This window comes from Sphaerodactylus townsendi, linkage group LG02 (genome assembly GCF_021028975.2).
Source record: "Sphaerodactylus townsendi isolate TG3544 linkage group LG02, MPM_Stown_v2.3, whole genome shotgun sequence".
NCBI classification, from domain to species: domain Eukaryota; kingdom Metazoa; phylum Chordata; class Lepidosauria; order Squamata; family Sphaerodactylidae; genus Sphaerodactylus; species Sphaerodactylus townsendi.
The window spans coordinates 58824207-58851319 of NC_059426.1; the positions used below are offsets into that span (position 1 = coordinate 58824207).

General features: G+C 40.6%; 1 protein-coding gene across 1 annotated transcript in view; it reads right to left on the reverse strand.

Moving 5' to 3' along the window:
• The window catches only part of SLC49A4 (solute carrier family 49 member 4), a 107928-nt gene that overhangs the window by 70917 nt on the left and 9898 nt on the right, over positions 1–27113 (reverse strand). The window contains exon 2 of the mRNA XM_048485712.1: positions 10497–10590. Coding sequence (XP_048341669.1) covers positions 10497–10590 — 94 coding nt within the window. The remainder of the gene's footprint in view (positions 1–10496; positions 10591–27113) is intronic.

Sequence of the window (27113 nt, forward strand, 5' to 3'; positions counted from 1 at the left end):
TCTCTGCAATGCCAACATCACCTTTCTAGGCTGGCAAGTGGGCAGGGAGATCTGAGAAGCACATACCCCCCCCCCCCCGCTATACCAGGATGGTATGCTACAACAGGACTGATTTAAACCCCAACTCAGCCCAATTGTATAAGTTTCTGAATTCAGATATATTTCAACAAGACATTTCATAGACAGAAAACAAACAAAAAACCTAATGATCCATGCTAGCAATCTCACAGCAAATAACTCAATTCATCGCAAAAAAATTTTTACAGTGAATTTTACAGTGAAAATTTTACAGTGAAATAATTTTACAGTGAAATAATTTTACAGTGAAATAATTTTACAGAAAATTGGACAGCTAATTTTTCAATTTTAGTTTCACAATTCAGGTATTATAAAAATAGTCAAATCCAAGCTATAGCTATAGCCATGTTGTACTTGTATTACAATGCCCTTAAAACAGAATAGTTAAATCAAACATTCCATTGCTTCCAAGATATAACATTGGTCTTACCTGTGAAGGAGACTTCTCCATTGAGCAATGGATGACATCTGGGTTATTGTCAGCTACCATTCAGGAAGGCAGGGGTTAAATAAAAACTTCCCAGGCTCCTATCTGTGCTGCGGCTCCGCCCCGTCTCCTGTGCTCCAGTTCTGGCTTCTCCACAAAGCAGTATTCCGCCTCTCAAAAGATTATCTGCAAAAAACTTGACCTTATAATGTTCCAACTCGCTTCCAATGTGCAAATAAGAAAAAAACCATGGAAGTCATTAACAAAGGCCTTATGGAGTCTAAATAACAAGGGGGCTCTGAACTAATAAGCCTAAGATGGGAGGAAACCTCCTGGGTCATTATTAATCGCAAAACAGAAACCAATTATTAACTGTATAACAACTAACTAATCTTGGAGCAGGATGACGACTTAATTATCTGGAAGGGCAGACGTCAGTCCATTGCTCAATGGAGAAGTCTCCTTCACAGGTAAGACCAATGTTATTTCTCCATTGAGCAATGGATGACATCTGGGTGAACTCCCTTAGCAGTATCAGATAGATTTACAGGGTGGGTCGAAATCCTCTCCAATGACACATACGTTGCAGGACTCTCACGTCCATAATCATCAGCATCGGCAGCAGCTGGAAAACGCCTCAGCCTATAGTGCCTAACTGAAGCGTGATAAGGAGGACCAGGTTGCTGCTCTCCGCATATTTCCTCCACTGGTATCGCTATTATTGTTAAAGGCTACCGCATTGCGTGGACAGCATTGCTATGACGGAGTGTGCCTTCAAGATCCCTACTGGAACCCGACAGCTTTTGTTCCTTTGTAAGCCTTCACTGATGCATTCCCTCAAGCACTTACCGACCATTGGAAGGGGCTGATAATTTCTGACCTCCTGTTGTGATTTTCGAAGTGGATATGAACATGGGAATCTGGACTGGAATTCCTGAGTTCTGGATTAAGAAGGCTTTTAAGGTTCATTTCACATCTAATGTGCGCCAATACACCTCCTTAGGGTGTTTTGGGTTGGGACAAAGGTGGGTAGAAATTTTCGTGTTTCCTATGAAAGGTGGAGTTGACCTTTGGAATGAAGGCGTAGGGTCAATACTGCGAGCATCCACCCTTTGTTCCTTATGAAAGACAATAACAATGGGGGGTTTCATGGAAAGGGCAGCTTAGCTCTGAAACCCTTCTAGCTGAAGAAGTGATGGCTACCAAGAAAACAGCCTTCAAGCGAAGGTATGCTTTAAGGGAAATCTCCATAATGGGCTCAAATGGTTTCTTGGTCAGGGCTTGCAATACTATATGCAGTCTCTTGGCATGTGGGAAAATGATGGTTGGACCGGTTTATTCTTTCAGTGTAGCAACCCCTATGTGTGGGTGTGAAGTGGGAGCATGCCCTCCAGTCTGGGTAATACAGAATGAGGGCTGCCATTTGCCTATGTAAAGTATTAGCTCTAAGGCCTGATTCCATGCCACATCCTGTAGAAAACTTTAAAAATGTCCTTGATCCTAGGTTCTGTAGGGAGTCACTCTCTTCCTCCAGCACCACCTAACAAAAGCCTTCCAGGTAGTATTGTAAAATCTCTTTTGCGGAAGATTTCCTGGAGGCCATTATGGTGTCGAGGGACGGCTGTTTGAGTATCCCCTGAGCCTCTAGTTGTCACGCCTTTCAATCTCCAGGGCAGTCAAGTTGAGACGCTCTTGGTTCCAGGTGGTGGAAATGGGTCCCTGTTGCAGGAGGTCCCCTGTGCAGAGGGAGGTTCTCAAGGGTTTGCGCGTGTCGCTCTAACATCTGTAATAATATGTTAGTGAACCAAGGTCGTGCCTGGGCCACCACTCACGGTGCTACCAATATGACATTCGCCCTCTCTTCCCTGATCTTCGAGGAGTCTGGGGATCATGGGGAAGCGGGAGGGAAGGCTGCACAGGATCTCTTTTGAGGGCCAACTGGAGGGATAAGGCATCCGTATTCTCCCGGCTCGGTGATGGAATCGAGACATGAATCTGGGGAGCTTGTTTGTTCAGATTGGAGGTGCTTAAGAGGTCCAAGGAAGATTGGAGCCTCCCAGGGCATGAGCTATCATCAGGAAAATTTCCCTTCTTTAGTCTCCACTCCCCCGGATGAATGCTCTTGTCTGCTCCTCAGCTTCAATCTGCTTTGAACATTTAGATTCCCCTGAATATGTTCCTCGATTTGATGGAAAGCACATGCAGCTCCCTGCCCACTGAAAGATCAGGAGGGCTTCCTTCTGCAGCTCTGTGCAGATCTGGACCCCCCCCCTGTCTGTTCAGGTAAGACTTTGCCGTTGTGTTGTCTGTCCCGATCAGCATCGCGGTGACCCCCTCAGGAGGTAGTTGCGTGGCTCAAAGCCAACCGGATCGTTCCAGCATCTTGATCTGAAGGGCCGATTCCTGGGCTGAGCAAGTCCCTCGAATGGGAATTCCCCAGAGTAGCTCCCTGCAGCCCAGAAGGCTTCGCGCCTGAGAATACCTCGTTTGGTGGTTGCAACTCCAAAACACACGCCCCAGATTTTAGGTTGGATGGTTTCATCCACCATAGTAGACTGACCTTGACTGGTCTTCTTTGGGATCACTACTTCTCTGTGGCTTTTGTGAGCTGACATGCGAGATCCTGGAAGGGGCTAAGGAACCTCTGTAGTGGTCTGGATCTGAACCTTCCCCACTGAATTGCCTCTTGATAATGCCACCATGAGGCCCATCAAGCTTAAGCTAGAGAAAAGCAGCGCAGCATTTGTGTTTGTGCAGAACTTGGTTGATTTTGGCTTTCATAATCAGTTGTTTCTTTGGAGGGACCAGAATCTTGCAGGTGGAGGTGTCTATGATGAAACCCAGGTGTTCCAGTCTCCGTGAGGGATTTAAGGAACTCTTGGCCCAATTGACGAGAAAACCATGGATTTCTAAAGTCCGGATGGTTTCCTGAGTGTTCTGTTTGGGTCGAGGAGTCCGAACAAATCAGGATATTGTCGAGGTAAGGGTGAATCCTGATGCCTCTTTCCCTGAGAAATACGATCAGGTTGATGAGGAGCTTTGAAAAAACTCGGGGAGCAGTGCATAGTCCAAATGGAAGTGCTCTGAATTGGAAGTGTTCTTTCCCCACTCCAAACCTCAGGAATCTGCGATGGCTCTCGAAGATGGGAATGTGGAGATATGCCTCTGACAAATCTATGGAGGTGAGGAATTCGCCTGGTTGAAGCGAGCCTGCGATGGACCTCAGAGTTTCCATTCTGAAACGTTTCAGCCTTTACTTCTGCTGTTGACATAATTTCAGGTCTAGTGGATTGGTCAGCCACTCCCCAGTTTTCTTGGGAACCGGGTGGAACAGTATGGGCGGGTACTCCTCGGCCCCTCTTGTTCTTGTGGCACCGGCTTCACCGCATTTGCATTTAGTAGATGCGCGATGGCTTCTAGTTTTCTTGGCTCTTTTTTCTGGAATTCTGGACAGCGGAGACATTACGATAAATCGGCTTGGGGGTAGAGACATTACGAATGAATTCTACACGCACTCTGAAGCAGACTATTTCCAGGGACCAGGCGTCTGCATGGAGAGGCTTGCCAAGTTTGGTGAAACTTTTGGTTCCTGCCCCCCACTGCATTGTTGTTGACGCCATGCCTTGGGTTGTCGACACCTGTTGGTGGTCGGGTCAGGGAACTAATCCTTCTTGGAAATAAACCTTTTTTTGAATTGTTACCTTCCCTGGTTCCAGTATGGCGCATTTAAAATTGTCTCTTTTAAATTGACTGGTGCTCTGTTGGGGTCGGAAAAAGGACTGAGAAGATAGCTTCTTGTCAAGGCCACGAAGTCTGTTTTTGGGAGATGTTTAGGTTTCTCCTTAGGATCAAACTTTCAGGAACTCATTGAGTTCTTCTCCAAAAAAAGCTTGTGTCCTGCGGAAGGCACATTCTCCAAAACCATGGTTTTGTAGAACGCCAGTCGGTCTGCCATGCTCAGAATCCGTAGAGTAGCCGACGTGTGGCCACTCTATTATAGGCCAAAGAACGGGCCGAGAAGGTGACTGCATCTAAGGTGTATACGGCCGCAGTTTTTTCGGCTGCTTTGAGCATTCTGTTCACCCCTTCTATGGCTTTGGTCTCAGTAGGGGGTATCAATTCCAGGAACCTTTCTTGCCCATACTCATGGAGGTTCTGGAGACAATGGAGGTTGTAGCTGATGCTCTATTGGCCATGGTCACCGTCAGCTCGCAGTGTTCTTTTGCAGAATTGATCAGATCTTTCTATCCTGCATGTCCTCGATCTGCCTTCTGCCATCCTTGGACACTCAGGCCTGAGGGACCGTAAGGCCGCCACTGGACCATCTATACGGGGAACTTGTAAGATGTTGTTAGCATAAGCAGGTAAATCGCATAGCTTACTTGCAGAAATAATTGGGGCAATCTTTTGTTGGCTATGGGCTTGTCCCATTGGTTAGTGACCTGAGTTTCAAAGTATTCTGGGAATGGGAAAACCCTTTTTTGGAATCATCATCAGGGTGAGGTGGGAAGCACTCGGCGTCACCTTTTGTGCAGAGAAGTGGATTTACGCGAAGACCCCTTCACTGCTTTTGGCTTCTCCAAGGTGCAAGGCAGCAACAGATTTGGTTTTGCGCAAATAATGGTAGTCTTCAATCTTTTGAATAGGCGGGAGGATTGCTCAGTGACCTGCATCTCCTCTAAATCCTCCTGATCAGAGAGAGAGAGTAACTCCCCCTCTTCCTTACCCTGGGTCTCAGAATCTGAGGAGTCCACAGTGGGTACAGGGATTAGTTTTGGCTTTTTGGGAGCAGCCTTGATTTGCCAGGCAGAACCAGCCCTTTTATTTTCTCTAATGGAGTCCTTAGAGGTTGAGATGGAACTGAGAGAGGGACTGGGGGGACAGAAATCCATCTGTGATCTATAGAGGGTTAACATCTCTCCTCTCCTCATTACTGCCTTTTCCTGCTGAAAGGCTCCCTTAATGAAGGTGAAAATTTCAGTCTTTAAATCCCCTAAGGAAATCTTTACCACTCTTCTTTCAGGATTTGGAAGCCTCCTCCTGTTCTGTTTGAGCCATTAAGCAGTTCCTGACTTGGTACACCAGAGTGCCTTCTTCGGACTGTTGCAGGGAGCGGCAGAACCGGCCGTCCCACCATTTTATGAAAGCCTTTTCATTTTGGCGCGAAGAGCTCACTACTCTGGTGACTGGCTGCTCTGCCCAGATTCTCCTGGGATAACTTTTGAGCCTTCGCTGTCCTCCTCAGAGGACAGAAGCTTTTCTCCCCGAGGCATGAAGAGGAGCGGAGGAGGGATCAAAGTATCAATTGCTCACCGCTTCAAGCTGTTAGGCAATCTGCCGGTCAGTACGGTGGCGATGGGAGTGCTCAGCCGCTTGAGAGGAAGGCTTAATAAACTCCCGGTGAAATTTAGAATCAAACAGTTGATATAACGTCCCGAAAAAAGGAAAAAATGGTGGCTCTAAAAGCCACCATGCCTGCTCTTCCTAAGGCAGGGAACAAACTGGAGCACAGGAGAGGGGGCGGAACCGCAGCACAGAGAGGAGCCTGGGAAGTTTTTATTTAACCCCTGCCTTCCTGAATGGTAGCTGACAATAACCCAGATGTCATCCTGCTCAATGGAGAACATCAACTGAACATTAAATCGCAAAGCATGTAAATGGTGGCTTTAGGTCTCTTATAACATATTTCACTGTTCTTTCCAGTTCTGTTTATGAAGAAGAAGAAGAAGAAGAAGAAGAAGAAGAAGAAGAAGAAGAAGAAGAAGAAGAAGAAGAGGAGGAGGAGGAGGAGGAGGAGGAGGAGGAGGAGGAGGAGGAGGAGCTTGGATTTATATCCCCCTTTCTCTCCTGCAGGAGACTCAAAGGGGCTTACAATCTCCTTTCCCTTCCCCCCTCACAACAAACACCCTGTGAGGTAGGGGGGGCTGAGAGAGCTCAGAAGAACTGTGACTAGCCCAAGGTCACCCAGCTGGTGTGTGTGGGAGTGTACAGGCTAATCTGAATTCCCCAGATAAGTCTCCACAGCTCAGGTGGCAGAGCTGGGAATCGAACCCGGTTCCTCCAGATTAGATACACGAGCTCTTAACCTCCTACGCCACTGCTGCTCCTAGTGAGAAACAGACTAGAGTTGATCTCAGAGGCTTAACAATAAAACTTAAATTTCAAAGAACTTAAACATGGTTTTGCTGCTACTTGTCTTTTCTATACAGGTGGCTGTATTTGAGGTCACAATGAACTGCTGCTCTGTTAAAACCAGTTAACAACAGACCGGAGTTCATTTCAGTTAGTCTATAGCAAGGAGGCAAGCAGAAGCTCTGGATGCTATTCCAAGCTCTACAGAGTTGCCAACAGCCTCTGTTGACAAAACCTCACTTTATACACAGTAGGTATGACACTGTTGACCGTAATAACTGGGAGGAAGGGCAAATACCTGTATATAAGCCGACTCAAATAGTATAAGCCAACCCGAATAGAAGTCGAGGCACCTAATTTTACCACAAAAAACCTGGGAAACTTACTGACTTGAGTATAAGCCTTTGAACTTGACTCAGTAGCAGCTAAAAACAGAAGATTTGGGAGCAAGATGAGATAGAGTTGCTTAACAGAGTTTGCATTAGGGATGAGCAGCTTTCCAGCACTCTAGGAACACAAATGAACCACTGTTTTCCTCCAAATGTAGAATAATTTTGGGATTCAGAGACATGCCAGCCTAAAATTTGCTCCAAAGAAAGTCTTTGTCTTCAGCAACCTCAGTATTTGGCAGTAAACTACTGTATGAAGAATTGTATTCATCTAGAATGCAATGCACCAATAACCCTTAGGGAAGAAATGCCTCGATTTCTTTTAACACACACAAACAACCTAGTTGTAATGCTATGCAGGCTGTCCTTACAGCTTGTTTTTACGGCTCTCTGGTGAGTTAGAAAAAAGCAGCAACATGCTTACCGGATCCCCACAGCAGCCCCAGCCCCGGCCGCCATCTTGGAATTACCGTATATACTCGAGTATAAGCCAAGGGGGGCTTTTTCAGCATAAAAATGTGCTGAAAAGTCAGCTTATACTCGAGTATATACGGTAAGCTTCCTTGCTGTTGACAAGAGCACATTCCATTGAGCTGCTTCATCAAATTCTTTTTTTGAAACAAAACAGCCTTCACCTCCTTTTCTTGCTTATCAATCACATTTCCCCTCCCTGACCAACATGCTTCCAAGCACTCCCCAAAATTTAAAGTATTTGGTCAATAACAGGAATTTTGAAGAAAAAATCAAGGTATAAGAGGTGACCAAGCTAGATAGTACACAGGGCAATAAACAGAGTACAAAAACTGTAAAAAATTCACCATGAAATTCTCAACCAAATATTCCTGGTTTTCTGAGACCGCCCTAAATATTACTCGAAAATTTAAGATCTTCTTCTGCAGCCGGTAATCCTAGAAGGCTGCTTTTAAAAGAGATAGAAATATTCAGATTCTTAATACAAGGATTCATATTAAAAGGTGTAATAAAACTGCAAGGAATGCTTTGTATCTGCTATAATGAAACCCTCAGACACTCATGATATTTAAAAGCAGAACAGTTTCATGGTTCTATCAGGCACAGAAATGCATATTTCACTGCTTTAAACTATGAGAAATCTATCCACATTTAAGTTCCCATAGTGGAAAACTGTACAGGCTTGTTTAGTTAGCTAGATTGTTAGCAACATCACTAAATATCTCAACACCATGACCTACATGCGTGTGAGGAGCTTTATAGACCTTTGAACTAGATATCCAGTGGGGATTATACTGGTGAGTAACTCAGTTAAACTAAACAAGAGCACCTTAAAGAGAAAGAAGATTTTATACCAGCATAAGCTTTCATTGACGAAAGTCGACTTTGTCAGAATCCAACAGAGGTGGTAACTAATGCCTGCCTTTATGGCAGTTTTTATCTCAAGCTCTCAAAGGATAGAAAACTAGAAGTAAACTGCCAATGTTTTCTGCTAAGTCAGTAAATTAGCACAAAGAAGGAACTAGTAATTGAGATGGGCAACCTTTAAATTGAAAATTGGCAATTGAATTATCTAATTGCTAATTGGAAAAGTGAAGGGATGGCGACTACCTTTCAATACAGGTGCAGGCTTAAATTATTCTTGAATTCACCAGATAAACAGATCCTCCAGAAATGGAGAAATTCTTTTACATAAACTTGTTCCAGCTTCTGTTTCTCACTATGATCTGTCCCCAAGGGTGCCATGACAAGAGGTGCTGCAGCACCAAGAGAAACCATCTTTCAATATTTATTTAATAAAAAAAGTTTGCATAATTTTTGGATTGTTAGCCTCCCTGAGCCCAACCTTGGCAGGATAGAAAATGAATATAAAATAAAATAAATTGGCAGAAATCACTTCTTCCTAGTCTTGCAAAAGCACACTCACAAACCGAGCAATAGGTGATGCTGGAGTAGAAGAGAATTTCTGCCAGTTCACCATTCTTGATTCAATTCCCCTCCTACTTCCAATGAGCTCCTAACCCTCAGAAGTAGACAGAGAACTGCAGTAAGAGGGGGCAAGAGCGGTGGTTAAGAGCGGTGGACTCTCATATAGAGAACCAGATCAGATTTCCCCCTCCTCTACATGAAGCCTGCTGGGTGACTTTGGGCTAGTCACAGCTCTCTCAGAACTTTCTCAGCCCCACCTAACTCATAAGATGTCTGTTGTGGGGAAGGGAAGGGAAGGTGGTTATAAACTGCTTTGAGGTAGAGAAAGGTGGGGTATAAAAACCAATTCTTCTTCTTTCCTTGGACTCACTCCATTCAGTCAAAAAATTTAGTGTAATCTCTAAATTCTCAGGTGTCGATAAGACAAGGCACAGTCTTGTTTTCAGCTGAAACGGTACTCGGCCAGTCATGATTATGTAATCTGACAACTAAAGAAAGCAACATGCAGAATTTTCTATGAAAAACATTAGGATCTTCAGCAGACACAGGGTTAGGTTACTCAATTTTTAGAAAGACTAGGATGGCAAGAGCATAAGACACCAATGCTTTAACAGCAATATCACTTCCTCATAGGTGTGTATAAAGTGCTGCCAAGTCACAGCCAACTTATAGTGACCCCAGGAGGTTTTCAAGGTAAATAAGAAGCAGAAGTGGTTTACCATTTTCCTCCTCTGCAGCGTCTTCCTTGATGGTCTCCCCTCCAGTGCCAACCTTATTGAGTGTTCGAGATCGGACAAGATCAGGCTATACCAGGGGTAGGGAACCTGCGGCTCTCCAGATGTTCAGGAACTACAATTCCCATCAGCCCCTACCAGCATGGCCAATTGGCCATGCTGACAGAGGCTGATGGGAATTGTAGTTCCTGAACATCTGGAGAGCCGCAGGTTCCCTACCCCTGGGCTATACCATGCTACCATCCCTCCCATTAACCTATATACCTGCACCAATCCACAGTACACAGTACTGCTAGCTACAAAAGGCCTACGAACTTTGTAGCAGATTGTAAAGCGGCAGATCTCTTGTTTTGAGATTTGAAAAATCTTCCTTACTGAAGGCACCATTGATAAATAGTGGTTGACCACAGTAAACAAAAGGACCCTTGCTATCTTCACCCCTCCTCACCTTCGGCCTAGATTGGGTTGACTGAGCATGACAAGCCAGCATAGCCAGGCATGCGTGAAAATGACAGAAGCACACTTAACATTAGAGAGCAGATGAAAATATCTGTTCAAAATACCGCCTCATCTCTTAAAATCAAAACACTGAAAACATAAAAGGTGTCTTTTTCAGTTGACAGCTATTTAAAATGAAAAAGTGACCTGGAAACTAGATGAGATTTAAGCCGCTCTTATTAGATTTGACTTCTTAATTTAGCAACAGGGGTCAGAAAACTATCGGTATGAGTGAACAACATGGCAAAAATGTTTTAATATGCCTCTGCTTAAATTAATATAAAATGATTTTTGAAGTTTTTTTCCTCCAGAGAACAAATAAATGAATAACTCTCTTACCATTTCCTTGTCGTTTGGTCTGTCACTGGCACACATCTCAGACCAGCTCCTAACACCATGAGGGATGATGTTAACAACACAGTTACTCTCAGTCCTAAATGAAACAGAAAAGCAATTTCATTACAATAAAAAGTAGACTTTGTAGAAGCAAAACGCAGAACATAAAACTTAATTATTGACAAACACAAGTAATTCCTTTTGATAAAGGATTATCTAGCGGAAGAGATATTAAGCAAATAAATTTCTCTCTTTTCAGTTTCAATACTCATCTATACATATTTAAAATAAAAGGACTATACACTGAACTACACTATATTGCACTTGAAAATATCAGATTGTGCCACGTACACAGACTGCCCTAGTCACTGTGGTGAAGAGGTTAGTTTTATGAAGGCACTCCTCAACTACAGAGAACTGCATTCATTTAGTGAAAAGAAAAGGAAGCCCTGGGAAAGGCGAAAGCTCTGTGGATTGTGGGAACACAAGGAGACGTAAAGAAGACTCTGCTGCAGCAACCTAGAAGTGGCTGGATTATATCTGAGCAGAATTAGTTCTCATTTTCCTACTAGTACTAAAAGAGTAGGTAAGGCCAGAAGTGTGGTGAAGTGGTTAAGAGCAGTGGGCTCGAAACTGGAGAACCAGATTTGATTCCCCATTCCTCCATCTGAAGCCTGCTGATTGATCTTGGGCTAGTCATAGTTCTCTCCAAACTTTCTCAATCCCACCTATCTCACAAGGTGCCTGTTATGGGGTGGGGAAGGAGTTTGTGAGCTGCTTTAAGACTCCTTACAGTTGAGAAAAGTGGGATATAAATGTGAACTCCTCTTCCATTTTATTTATTTATTTATTTATTTATTTTTGTATTTATAAACCGCCCTCCCCCGGAGGGCTCAGGGCGGTGTACAGATAGATAGGTAGAGCACATTAAAATCAATAAACCGAATTTAGATAACATTAAATAATGGCTCTACGTCATTAAAACCAACCCCATTAAAAGCAGCGTTCTAACAACAAGATATCAATGGCGTCCATCTACTAAATCCCCTCAGAGGAAAAGGAAGGGGGGGGGAAGGGACGGCATGGTCCATAGATGACATAAGAGGAAGGGGAAGGGGGGAGGGAGGGGGAGCCATCAGCGGCCGGCCTCCCCGAAAGCCCGGCGGAACAGCTCTGTCTTGCAGGCCCTACGGAAATCATTAAGATCCCGCAGGGCCCGCGTAGCTGGAGGTAGAGCGTTCCACCAGGCAGGGGCCAGAGCTGTAAAGGCTCTGGCCCGGGTGGAGGCCAGCCGCATCATTGAGGGGCCAGGGATCACCAGTAAGTTGGCCTCTGCCGAACGCAGAGGCCGATTTGGGACGTATGGGGCAAGGCGGTCCCGCAGGTACGGAGGTCCCAGACCGCGCAAGGCCTTAAATCTTCTTGGGGCTCATAGAGTGGGGCCCACGTGTGACATAGTGCCACTTAATGGTTTTGTGGTTTTTCTTTCCATTTTGTGAGTTTCTTTGGGTCTCCACAAGGAGAAAGGCAGCACGCAAGTGCAATAAATAAAATAAACAACTCCAAGAAATCATTGGAAATGCAATTGAATTATATTTGTGTTAAATCTAGATACTCAGTTTAAACAAATGGATAGACTGTCTCCTTTTCAGAAACAGTTAAAACTATTCTTGTTTTAAAATGACGTACTAACTCTAACAACGAAAAAATGATTTTTTTCCCCCTTTGGAAGGATTTGCTTACTTTTCAGTACTGAAAAAGAGTAGAAATACTTGCTTTGTACAGGTTCAATTACCAGGTGCTGTGCACAGAATTTTTAAAATATCACAATGCCATTTGATAAATCTTACACATCCCTGTATAACTGCTTTTGAGGAAGGAGATATAGGTGGACAGAGAACTTCATTAAAGCATTTATAATTCAATTTCATTATACTTACAGATTCTTAATATCGGACTTTGACTGCTGATACAGAAAGCAAATATAAACAGCACCATTTCTCCTTCAACTGCAACAGACTTACATGATGCAGAGAGGCACAGCTCAGTGGCAGAACATCTATTATTGTTGTACTGGTAAGTAGTAATAAAGACTACTTCCTGTTAAGGGGACAGCATAGGATCTTGGCAGAGATCATCCACATGGTTATAACTTTAAACGTCAACTGCCACAATGTGCTTCAGACCCTTCAAAAATGTTCAGAAACTTCAACTAGTGCCCAAGACAGAAAGCTCAACTTCTAGCGCCTTTAGAAAATAACACAAAACTTCTCTGACCAGAAATCTTGTAATGATAGTACAGTCTAGTAAAAAGCTCTGTTTCAGGTGACCTCCAGGCAACCCAAGAGAGTGCTACTATGAAATTCCCTCTCCCAAAAGATTCTTCTGTACAATTCTATCAGTCTTCTGTTTTGTTTTCTGTTTTGTTTGCCATTCTATCACTGACCCTTGTTCCTGTTTATTCAGCTACATGTTTGTGTTTTGTTTTATAAATCCACAAACACGCACAATGTGGGGACTTGTGGAAAGCACAGGAAAGGGGATCACATCCTTGGAGGCCCCTTTGCCCGCCAGACGAATTACACACTGGCTATAGCAGCCAATCTGCAGCACCGCTTCTGCTCCTGCCCTTTCTCCCATAAGGCTCATATGTTGGAGTAGTTCGTGGCTCCGGGTCCACTTCCCTCACCCACAGAGGAGAGTCAACAGTGACAGGTCGAGCTTCAGGGATGCCCTCTCCAGCAGTTCCCTCCTCCTCCTCTCCCCACTCAAACAATATGCCTCGGTTTTGGGGTAATTTGTACCCCCATTACTTGGTATAGTGCAGTGGTTTTCAACCTTCCTAATATCGCGACCCTTTAATACAGTTCCTCATGTTGTGGTGACCCCCAAACCTAACATTTATCCACTGATGCAGAGAGTCTTAGGCGACCCCATGAAAGGGTCGTTCGACCCCCAAAGGGGTCGCGACCCACAGGTTGAGAACCGCTGGTATAGTGGTTAAGAGGGTCAGACTAGTATCTAGGAGATCCAGGTTCTATCCCCACTCAGTGAATCTTTACAGTAGCCATGGTTACACATTTAAATTCCTCCTCTTCAGAAGCTTGACAATGCCAGGTAAACCTCCCGTTCATCAAAACTGCTCCTATCTCTGTAGTCCCATCTGAAATTCTGTTTCTTGATCACAGCTCAAACTAGATGAAGAAACAGGAGATCTCAGAATGAGCTTCACTGCTTTTTGATGCTTTCAAAGTCAGCTTCAGGTCCAGGACATTTCTGTCCTCCTCCATAAGTGGAGATCTTTCAGGTGCATGCTGAGCCTTTGAAAGCAGAAAGACTGTAAGAAGCAGCTGCCCCCCTCCCACCACACTTCCTGCTCAGATACCATCTGGGAAGGAATGTGAGGACTTGCCTTCACAGTCAAGCTGTGTGATGTCTTAAGGCCCCACAACAGTTCATTCTTTCAAGTGATGGGTCATATCTGACTGTTAAAATCAGCCAGAATACATCGACCTCCTAGATCAGCATGTATTTGACCATTCTTCCCCGTACAGCTCTTCCTCTGTAAACCATTTGGTTTCCAAGCTACAGATTATAAAACAGCTGATGATGATTTTTACGACCTTTTGTATCTTGTTAATATGCACATATACACAGAAAAATTATATTTAGTTAAAGAATAATGTTATATGACAAGAACAACCATAAGAGAAAAATAGTTTGTTTGTTTTTTTAAAAAATGTCAAGCAGGTAGCTTGATTAAGGCCATCACACAGAAAGGTCAGAGCTAGCTCCCAAGGCCAGAGATGCTGTACCAAAATTGCACTCTCTGAATAATGGATGTATCAGGATTGCAGTCATGGTGAGCTTATTCCTCACAAAGAATAAGCTCAAAATCAAGTAATTTTTTTAAGGTAGGGTTTTATATGTATTTTTAAAAGTTTAAGACCAGACCTTAAAACACTCAGTGTTATGACTTCAATGCTGGGTATCATCCAGTTCAATGCTGGGTATCATCCAGTTCACAACATATTCACTGCCTGAAAATAAACATCCAAAAGATCTATTCACTGAGGCCCTGTGTATCTTTACTATGGAGTGTTATGCATATTTATATGTTTTAATGATTTCTTTAAACACTGTATACAAGCTTATTTTAAATGCTGTTTTAATGTCTTGATGTTTACCACCATGAGGATTGTATTTGGTGGAAAGAACAGACAGACCAGACATTTCTTAACTAGTTGCTTCTATACTAGCTACAACATTCAATTAAATGAACCTTTTTAAAGCAATAATAAAATTGTAAGAAGTCAGGGTTAAAGGTTTTGCTGTAGCAGTGGTGATGAGGGCACCAGGGTTACCTTTTGTTTATTTAATAAACTTACATTTATTTATTTTATTCTACTACATTTCTGTCATAGCTTTAATAAAGTTATGAGAAACTGTGAGGAGTTTAGCACTGGGTCTTATCGTAGCAATTAGTGTAAAATGTGGTCTCAGCAATACAAATTTCTGAAGGCTGAAAAATGTGTCTGGCTGCCATATTTTGGGACTGGCTCCTAGAGCCCATTTCACAGAAATCCAAAACACCATAAAATAATGAACATAGTTCTCTTTTCACAAGTTGGTTTTCTGCACTTTTAAAATTTATATTTCTGGCTACCCAACGTTTTGCATGGCCTCTGCAACGGCATCTGTAATCAAAACATTAACTCTACTTAAGAGAGCTATGTAAGATTCCAAGCAAAGATCATGTATGGTAAGCATAAACAGAGATGAAACCTGGTGCTACTGTCTAGTGACTGTTAATTGCCTGCCATTAATTAATCACGGCCAAATAAAACTGCCACTGTGTAGGTAGCACCTTTCCTTTTTAAAAAACAGTTGCATTTGAGTGTAATTTATAGTGAGGACAGGAGGGAAAGTACCTGCTCCCTAAGGCTAGGCCAGGCATCACAGTTTCTCGTAGCCATCTGCTATGACCGTTGGACTGCTGCTGCCTGTTTGGCAAAACTGCCTTCAAAAGTTACTTCCTAATTTAAATAGTTCCTGTTAATCGTGCTTCATTTTTTCTTTCGTTTTTTTAAATGCTGAAACTGAAGGTGGGCAAAAATAGAAATGAAAGAGAATAATCATTTTGTGAGAATTCATATTTTACACAGCGGAGCTCTCCTCTTGCAACATTACCCCGTTTGGGGGCAGGGAGAGAACTGAACAATTTTGGGTTCAGGATTTTTTAATCCAAATATTTTCAGTAATACCTGAATAAAGCTGATGGATACTTACAGCTTGAAACATCTCTGCATCACTTCTACATTTTGAAACATTGCACTTGTTATGCTACAGAAGGATTCAGGAAGAAAGAACACAAGAAGGAAGACTGCAGCTGCCACTCAAACTCAATTTAAATTCATATGGAGCACTAGCCAACATTTCCCCTTACGAAGGAACAACACAACTGATGCCAGCATACATCACTTAATAGCACATCAAATAGAATACTGATTTACTACTAGGCAGGTTCATGTCCTGACTGACTCACAGAGCTACCCAATGGCCTGGAGCGGGGAAACTCAGTTTCCCATCTGTAAACAGGAAAGTAGGTCACTGTGTTTCTTTGAAGGCTAATTACACAGACAAGGAAATGGCGTCCAATACACATGTGCAGTAGAAGAGTTAGATTTGAGTCCAGTACACCCTTAGGGACCAAGACGCTTTTGGGGTATGAACTTTTGAGAGTCAAAGGTCTCTTCCTCAGATGGCCATACAAAGTTCATGCACATTCAAAGTTTTCCCCATTATTTTTAATCAACAGAGACACCATGCAGTCAAAAGTCTTTGTTTTTTTGCAAAGTATACACAAGAGTTTGCAAAGATCCTTTTGGATACAGACCAGAACTATGAGATAAGAAATATGATTTCTTCAAAAACATTATGACCACACAAGCACAGGTCAATCACACTGTCAGAATTTATGGTATGAAAGGTGTAAGAAACAGAAAATGTAATTGATCTGAGAAGGTGCAATGATTAAAATGAGAGGTTATTTATGCTACACAAGAGATTAATCAGAATATTATGTGCCATAATCTTTTAAAATATATTTATAATATTTAGTATACAACTACTCAAATGTATAACTGTTTTGAAATAAACTAGTGATGCAAAGTAATAATTGAAGGCAAATTATAAGTTGTCTCTCTGCCAAAATAATGGCCAGTAACAACATGAAGACTTAAAAAACAGAAGGTATGTACTATATTTTAACTAGGACCAATCAAAACACAACACAAGTGTGCAAACTTTCAGATTCTCCATAACTTTTAGTCAAGACTGATGATTTTAAAATGAAGGCTTTAATTACCAATGAGGGCTCAGTATTTTTAGTTACTGCCTCCCACAATGCACCACACTTCAGAGATTATATACTGCAAACACATTATCAAGGCACCCACAGTTCAGCTGATCAGGGACAGAGACCTACATCTTGCATTCTCCAAAACATTCAATAGAATCCAGGCTTTTCTGCCACAGTTTTATGATTAATGTATAGTGTGTCAAGCCTGAAGGGTAAGCAAATTCTGCATGTAGATAGCACAGCTATAACTTTCCAACACAATCCTAATATATTACAATTTGACAGTTTACCACATAATACCTATTACCTTTGGGGGATGTTTGAAACATATGAGTGAGGCCAGCATTACTCTCTGCCAGAACTGCCTGAAAATCCAAGAGCAGGAAATGGATTCCAGTAAAATGGCACACATCCAGTGACCTACTAGCAAAAGGAGGTCTCTCCTCTCTTCCAGTAACATAGCTCTGTTGATAGGAAAAGCAGATGGCACAGCCAACATTTATGCATTTTCCACTGAAGGATGGCCAGATCCAATCACTTAGATATGGTGTTAACAAACTGATCTCCATCTTTTTCCTTCCCTTTCCCCTTCTTACCCTAATCTATAAAAAAAGTGTTGTAGTTAGAATGTGAGAGTAAGACCTGGGAAACCCAGGATCAAAGAAATATTACCTGTCTCTAAAAAAGTGGCTCACAACTGTCCCATTTTCTGTAGCTATCTGATCATACCAACATAGTTCACAATTTGGCACTAAAACATTTCAAGACTGAAGTTCCTCAAAGTTAGCATTTTCATTCATTTTAGTTTTCATTTCTCACTAAAAGTACGAAGGGTCAGCAACAAACATGCACAGCAAGTGGGATACAGAAAGCAGCAACAGCAGCCATGGCTGCAGACTTTACTAGAATGTGTGTTTGTGTGTGTCAAGTCACATCTGACTTACAGCGACCCCTGATGGGGTTTTCAAGGCAAGAGACCTTCAGAGGTAGTGTGCCATTGCCCGCCTCCACGTCATGACAATGGTATTCCTTGGAGGTCTCCCATCCAAATACTTGCCAGAGGCAAGCCTGCTTAGCTTCTGAGATCTGACGAGGTCAGACTACTAGTAAGTGCCTTATCCGGGAAAATATTAAATTCTGCAACTCGTTTTTCTTTTATATGTTGGATCTGCCACCAGAGCCTATATTCAATTTTTTAACATTACTTTTCCCCATCAAGTCACAGCTGACTTATTGCAACCCTGTAGAGTTTTCAAGACAAGAAACTAAGAGACGTGGCTCTGCATTGCTAGCCTGTGCAGCAATCCTGGACTTCCTAGGGGTTTTCCTGTTCCAGACAGTAACCTAGGATGACCCTACTTAGCTTCTGAGATCTGAAAAAATCAGTCTAATCTGGGCTATCCAGATCAGGGCCCTATATCAGATAGAGTACTAAATCTCTGCTAATGATTATGAATGGGCTGATGGGTTAAAAGGCTGTTTTTTCCCCTGCATCCAGTATCACATGCATGTGGATGGAATACTAGTCTGTGTTAGTGGTTATAAATATGTAATAGTGGGCAGTTTCTTGGATTACACAGCAAGTGCAAGGTAGTGATTTTGAAAACTAGATAGCATCCTTTTATGTACATCCTCTCACTCTCACCTACTCTTGTTTTCATTTACCTAATTCATTTATGTGTCCTGAGTTGTAGAACTGATCTGATGCTTCTTTCTGATTTATGCTCTACTTTGGATGCTACAGTTCATTTTCAAAACAAAGCCATAGCTTAAGTTTCTCAAAATGTATTTGTGGTTCTTCTTAAAACATACCTTGTTTATGTGCATACCTTGTTTATGTGCAGCAGACATTAAGTTTGAAATTACAGTACTACTCAATTCCTGAACCCACCATAATAACTAGAAGTGTCTGAATGAAATTTGAAACAGAGTTCAGGCAGTAACTACTATTGTAATGACAGAAAAAACCCGATTATTGTCCTTTTGTGATTGTTATTTTGCTATTTTAGACATTAAGTGTTGAATCAAGAGACAAGTAACTGAATCTTTTTAAAGGTAATTGCCAGTAGTAAAACATAAAGTTTTTTTTAATAGACAGACTGGAGTGAATTTAATCTCTTCTGTAGAAATAATTCAAATACTTTTGATGTCATCCAGAAGTACACCATGGGCAGTAACTTTTGTGCAACAATAGGAAGCTTACAAATAGAAAAGAGATTTCCCATTTTCATTTTTGAAATGATGGAGGGTAAGATTGACAGGTCTGTGAGAACAGCAATAACCAAATTGTCCCAGACGCAATGATTTGTTGTTCTATTAGGGGTTTTTTGGTTATGGACAGTTCCCTGTGGTTCAAATTCAGCACCAATATTAAAAGAACCTCATTCTATACCTGATTTTGTGCTATCTAGAATGTAAGGCTATAGGATTGTTCTAAAAAAAAACCCCACCTTAGATTTCTTATTAAAATGCTTTTCCAAACTCAGTAGCCTGAGAGAGTTGGTGATGTTCAGTTTACTCAAAAGGAAGTTACACTGGGTTTAATGGCACTTACTCCCAAACAACTGTGCACAGGATTGCACTTCAAAGCTATCCACTGTTGTAAAAAGTCACCTGATACCAAGTCAAACTATCTATTTAGTCTAGCATTTGTTTCTTTGGAATAGCAGTAGATTTCAAGGTATTACTGGAGGTAATTCCTAGTCCCGCTGTTGGAGATCTTTTTACCTGGAGATGGCGCTGTCTTAACCTAAAGACCCTTTGGATGCAAACCTATGGTTGCTCTTCTTCTCTGGAAAACTGTACCTGAAAAAGTGGACCCTAGCCAACAAAACTGTGTCTAAGGTGCCTCAGAATGCCTAGTTCTTGGAAACCTTGTTTCATAGAAAATTCTTTTGGACAATAAGCATTGCACTGATTCTTTTTACAACAAATCTACATTGTATAACATGTTTCAAACCGTTTTGCTAATTAAAAAATACAAAAATAAATTAATACAGATAGTATAGGGACCCATTAGTTGGTTACCAAGATCAGCCATAATTTGTGGGCCCCTGATTATAGACATGCTTTTAAGTAGCTTCTATTGTTGTGTTCTCAGCTAACTCTATAATCTTTACTATGGAGGCAAAAGGCAACTTCAGCTAACGATACACAGAGCTAATTTCATTATATTGATTTTTCCTCCATGGGCAATGCAAAAAACATTTCTATTCAATTACTAAATATAATTTATATATTGCATTTTGTCTAAATTGTAAAAGAAGAAAATTTAGTATTTAAGTAACACACCATTAAATGTTCAATGTACATTATTAATGAATTAGAAGATTCCAGAAACATGCAGTTTTACATTTACAAGCACTGGGGCTATTCGGTATTCCAAGTTTAGCAACCCTGTGGTATACCAATCATAACAGGAACCTGCAGCTTATAAAACATGAAGTAAGCTAAGGCTATTAAAAAGATTCATACCTAGATTGCAAATTAGTGCAAGTGTTATAATTTTCTTCATTGCTTCAGAAACCAAATCTCTTTGCATAGATAACAGCTATAGAATTAAGCAGTAGGAAATTACGAACCAAAATGCTAAATTCATAACTTTTTATGTTTTCAATAAACTCTATTATCTTTCAAAGTTTTAAAGCTTTAATATCCTGTTTCTCAGCTACAGTGATGCGTCTCAATGATGGGGCTGGCCTCCACTCGAGCCAGGGCCTTCACGGCTCTGGCGCCGGCCTGGTGGAACACTCTCCCTCCAGCTGTCCGGGCCCTGCGGGACCTTGGGGATTTCCGCAGGGCCTGTAAGACTGAGTTGTCTTTGGAGAGACTGGCCACTGAGGGTTCCCCTGCCCCCTCCTCTTTACCCCCATAGGCCCTAATACCACCAGGACCCATTATTTCGCATTAGGAGGGTTTCGTAAGGGCGCGGGCGTTGCTTTAAGATATGACTGTGGTTTTAATTATATGTATGTTTTTAGCTGATGTTTTATCTGTACACTGCCCTGAGCCCTTCGGGGATAGGGAGGTATACTAAATTCAATTAATAATAATAATAATAATAATAATACTTACACGATACGAGGATTTAAGGATTGAACTACAAAGACTCTGGCACAAACCAGTAAAGGTGGTCCCAGTGGTGATCGGCACACTGGGTGCAGTGCCTAAAGATCTTGAACGGCACTTAAAAACAATTGGCGCTGACAAAATCACCATATGTCAGCTGCAAAAGGCCACCCTACTTGGCTCTGCACGCATTATTCGTCGATACATCACACAGTCCTAGATGCTTGGGAAGTGTCCGATGTGTGATGTAATACAAAATCCAGCATATTGATCTTGTTTGCTGTGTATAACTGTTTTGTATCAATAATAATAATAATAATAATAATAATAATAATAATAATAATAATAATAATAATGAGAACACCAGTGCACTAAAACTGTGTGTTCAATCTGGAATACTATGAATATGTCCAGTGACTCTAGTGAAAACATGAGAACTCTTTTCAGAAGTAGCTAATGCCCTAGAGAAGCAGAATGGCACACTGGGTTATACAACAGATTAGACAATCAAGTAAAGCAAAATGACCACTGGAAACTTATCATGAAGGGTCCTTCTCCTCTCAGTCTAGGAAGACATCTTGTGGGTGATTCCCACTATCCCATCACAGAGGCAGGAAATTATCTTTTTCTTCTTTCTGGTTGCAGTGAGACTGCTCCTTGTTTGGTTGATTTCAGTTTGGTTGCTCCATATAGAAGTTTCTAAAACGACCATCACTACTAACTGAAATTATTCATAATGATAAAAGTACGAACAAAAAACAGTTTCAACTACAGAAGGAGAACTTTATAGTAAAGAAGAGTAAAATATGAGGTTGCCTGAAAATTTCACCAATGACATTGACCAATGCCCTCCTAAAGAAGGACCCTTCATGATAAGTTTCCAATGACTGTTCTCCCTCTGTGTGAAGGAAATCTTGTGGGACATCCCAGAGCAGTGTCTCTAGTTGTGGGTGGATTATCGTTGAGAAAAATATTGAACATGCTGTACAATTCTTCACTCAACGGATGCATCTGCCGGGCTGAAGGTGTTAATTTTATATTGCCTGATGAATGTCAATACTGATGACCATATGGCGCCTTAACCAATTTCTTTGACCAAAGCATTCTTGCTCAGAGAGGCATTAGTAACTGCACTGCATCCTGAGTATGCCATAATATCAATAGGCAGTTCCAGTTTCTGAGACCAGTAGACTTGGTGATGCATGACTTAAAGCATAAGCTGATATTCCTCAGTGACCTCTCACTGGGATCTTCATCTCCTCTGAAGTGGACTAAGGGTAGTCACGCATGTTTGGATTTGCTGTTCTGGCTGATTCTGTAATTTCTGGGGATGAACATGTGTCCATGTCATCCTACTTGAACCTCTGTAAGATATGATGGGAGCAAAAGGAAATATTCCCTCCAGGTCATCTGTCCTGATGCTTCAGGTTTCTTGACATGGCTTTACTTTTCTTCGCCCTTGACAAGAATTTTGTTCAGGGCATTGCTAAAGAGCTTATCTCCCTGAAAAGGATATGCTGAAATAATAGTTCTGGAAATGGTATTCAGGCCATTTGGGCCAAGGACAAAGTGAACAAAAATAATTCTTTTAAATAAAATTTTGAAACTTTTTAAAATTTCAGCTGTAATAAACTTCGTTTTTCAAAAATCTGGTTTAAAATACAATCTGAATTTAACGCAAACATATGATAGTTTAAAACCAAATATATGATTCTCGTATTAAAGGCTGCCTCGCTTTATAAGAAGGACCTGTGGGGAAAACAGTTTTGGCAGAACCATAAAGAACAATCATTTAAGTAATAATTTTATGGCTTGATCTGCAGTTCATCCCAAGTATCATCCACAGATCTGACTAGGTGACATTATACTACTATTTTATATCTGGGAGCTACCTGACCTCAGCAATTGGCTTAGCACTCTATAAAAATGTTAACGACTCTACCTACCAATCAAACACCATGAACATTTACCCTCATGACCAGTAATAACCATCAGACCTTGGATATGATTGAGGTTTTTTTCGAGGGGGGGGGGAGGTATCAGGGCAGCTTGCAACAAAGGATAAGATGCAGATCAAAGAAGAAAGAAGCACCAAGGGATTGTTAATTTAAACCAGATTATGTTGTCTCTCCTTCCAGAAGCTGTCTACAGGTCATAAAAGAGACCCCTATACAGGTCAATAATTGGAAACTTTCTATCTAAACCAATCATAATGTCAAAAGCTGAATTCAAATACCAAAGGGAAATGAATCCACACTGCCATTCATCAGTATAGAGTGAATATTCCTTCCACCATTTATCCTTTGAAAATGATAATAAAACAGATTAAAAAAATCAGTAAACACTATCTTGTCTCCTGTTCTAAGCCATATACCCTTTTAACTGATTTTAATATGTTAGGTTTCTGGTTGGTTTTTAATCTGTTTTTATCATAATTTTCATTGAGCAAGTGGAAAATAGACATAGAATGTAATACATAAATACATTGAGGATGTCATCCTAGAATCACTGATCAGTTATTCAGTTATGCACAGTCTCAATTAAATACAATCTTATTTCACACAACATGAATTTGAAATCAAAGCTTGAACAGGGTTGGTTATCCTGGATAAGAGAAAACTCAGTTAACATTAACTATGGTTACCACCAGTGCAAATGTAATGCTAAGCCATGGCTACTGCTGAGGAGGGAAAGGAAGAAGAATTCATACAGAAAAAGAATAGGAGTATGCAAACCCATGGCCCGTTTCTATTTTTCTTAATCACAGTTTTAAAATCAGAAGCATTTTAGTATAGGAAACATTCTTGGTAATTATGTTCCTAGTCTAGCTTATATTAATTTGTCTTCCAGACCCCCTTCTTACATTACAGAATTTTCTCATCTGAACACTGCTATCTGTAATTTTTAAAAATTATGATAATAAAACAAAGTAGCAGTTCCAACTAAGCATTCTATTTGCAACTAATTAATAAATATGTTCAACATGATGGGAGATAAGGCTATTTTTGTTATTTCCAAAGAATAAATAGCAATGCAGTGAGGAGTATGAGTTCCTTATTCTCCCATATTTCTTGACTGAGTCATGGGCACAGTTAGCTTGCAGCCAGGCCTGGAGGCAGTTTCATTACTCCCCCACCTCCCCCTGCCATGCCACCCCCCCCCCCATTCAGAAAGCACTACTCTCCAACTGTTGGACTGACTGTTCACTCCAGAAGTACATGAACCAATACTTGTTGGGGCATCCTCGGAATTCTTTCTGAGGCAACTCAAAACTTGCTATGAATTTCATAGCTTCATTTTTTTCTCATCTATATCAGAATCATGAAAAACTTATATTTGAATTTTTAATCAATGTTTTTCAAATCCGAATTAGGGATTCTAAGAAGGCTCTACGTACCAATAAAACTATAAGAATCGGGAACAAAAATAGTAGCAATACTTGGGTGCTGTGTGGTTTCCGGGCTGTATGGCCATGTTCTAGCAGCATTCTCTCCTGACGTTTCGCCTGCATCTGTGGCTGGCATTTTCAGAGGATCAATCTTCAGAGTAGCAATACTACATTAATATCAATTTGCATTTTTATTTACAGCAGTATTTTATCCCTTTTTAGCATTCTCATCTCAGGTCAACAGAAAAGCACATAACATAATAGTTTTCAACTTCTGATGAGGGCAACGCATCACCATGTCTGACAGTTCACCAAAATGATTGGTTAGTTATTCCCTTATATCACAAACAATTGAAACTAACTGGACTGAAGAACGCCTTCTTAAATGCATCCATGAATCTCTCACTCAGAATTCAATCTTTTTAAAAAAGTCACTAGTTCAATTTTCACATTGCTGGCATTCAGGTATCAAGTATAAACTATTTAATGTCTCAGGCCTTTTAATGATCTCATTAAAGCTTTTATTGCTGTTTTTGGTACATGCTACTGAATTGCTAATGTTTCTGCTAAATTTATTTTTATTTGATCTTAAATCTTTTTTAAATACTGTTTGTGAAAAAAGCAGGATATTAGTTTGAATAAATAAACCTGTTTATTTATCTGTTATTTGCTGTAAATTAATTGCTTCTAAATAACAAGTCTTCAAAGAATGTAACAAGATGCATTCCAGGAGCGGAAACCTATTCCCCTTTATGTTTCCACTCCATATGTTGACTTTGCCCTCTGGTCTTTACTTTGCAGATAGTCTAGGGAGCTGAAGCAATTTAATTCACTTCCATTTTCTGCTATTTAGAAGTTGACTGTGATTTGGAAAACCAGTGACTGGGTAAACCAAATTTCACAAAGTCAGAGAGGACAAAATAGGTCATTCAACACCGTGCATGCACAGATGCACCATGCATGCACAGCAGAATGGTGACGTGATGATTCCTACGGGTTTTAAATTATTGCAGAGCTAGTCAGATGGACTTGTAATATCAGGTTAACCGCACAAGATAAAACAATTAAAGTGAGTTCTTTTATATGCATAATAATAGCAAAGTTTGCAGTAATATTTTTCTAAATACAGGGTTTTAAAAAATCACACTTCTCATTTTCAAAACCCGTTCATTTGGGGAATGAATCAGATTAATTTCAAACATTGCAAAATGAAGTTGAATAAAATTATGTTTATGATTCAAGAGTACACATCAACATTTCCTTAAAGATTGGAAACCCTTTGTGGATTACCTACTGAAAACATACACAAATTGAGAAATAATAGTAGGATCTGAGATTTAAATGAAAACAATGGATTGGACTAAAATAGTTTTACAAGAACTAAAAGCGAAGGAAATGCTGATGCCAACTATAAGCACAAAACTAGATTTGAGTTCAGATCCATTATGAGGTAAATAAAGAAAAAAGGTATACATAAGGTAGCGACAAAAATATAACACTGTGAAAAGAGCTACGCATACGTTTCTATAAATGGTTTCTAGATATCTAAAAACAAGGCCGTGTGCAACTGTCACCTGTGTCAAATGCACCCCAATACTAAGGGTTCTAAACTTAAGCCTTCAGTCCACTGACATATGGAAGGTGAGAATTTATCTTTCCAATGTTACAATACAAGTCTGTGAGGTATATAGTAAGGGCTCAGTGAGTCCATTTTTACCCCCAAGAGATGGACAGACAGTCTAAAAGTAAATAAGTTGCAGGATTTTGAGTCGTTCCCCTTTCCCCCGCAGAGGGTGTTTTGAAAGAAAGACATTTTATATTCGGGGCAATTTCATAAACTTCATATCATGTCTTATGTATACAAACGAGAATTGGCAGCTTTCAGTCCTAGCCTGCAAAAAACATAGTATATGTTCACTTAAAAAGCTAAGATGTACATCTGCTAAAGCATACCGGTAAGTATTTTTTAAGTTGCAACATCCAGTAAATTTAATGTCAAATTGTTTTAGTTTACGGCTCAAAAATATTCACAATTTGTGACTAGCAAGAAATTTAATGCACCAAAAGATTCTGAAGAATAAATGAAGGCAGTAAAAATAAATCTCTACAATTCTTACAATCTCCACTCACCATTCTTTAATCATCAGGTTTATTCCTTGCCTTTTTCCCGATTAGTTGTATCTCCTGTTGCTTACATTTATTTCTGTATATTGAGGTTTATGACATTTAGGTGTAATGCACTACATTTTTCTAATAATGAAAAATAGGTTTTAAAGTGTGCTTAGCAGCACACCTATGTAATTTTTCATTGTCCAGAATATAGCTATTTATTTTAATGTAATTTCTCTAGAGTTAGATTACAGACTGCAAAGAAAAATGAACATCCTTCATTACCACATACCCAGTCTTGCAACTGCCTAATTTAAATTTCTGGCACTGTTTTGCCAAATAGACTAATTTAAATTGCAGATAGGACCAAGACAGATTAGCGGTCTCTGATTTAGTAGAACTAAGTGACAAAATTATGTCTTTGTTCTCACTTACTTCTGCTCATGTTAAAATCTGAAATTGCATGAATTTTAAGATGAAAGGTTCTAAGACGTACAGGGTTATTATTTATAATGGAAATATCTCATCTCTGCCAACTATCGTAAGTAAAACATAATTTCACTTTCTGGTTGGTTTAGGTAAAGCAACTCTTATTACATTAGGACTCTGTTATTTGGCACCGATCCTTCCCAATTCGGTCAAACATGATCACAGTCCATATTTGTAACTAATACAATTCCACTTTTCCTTGTGT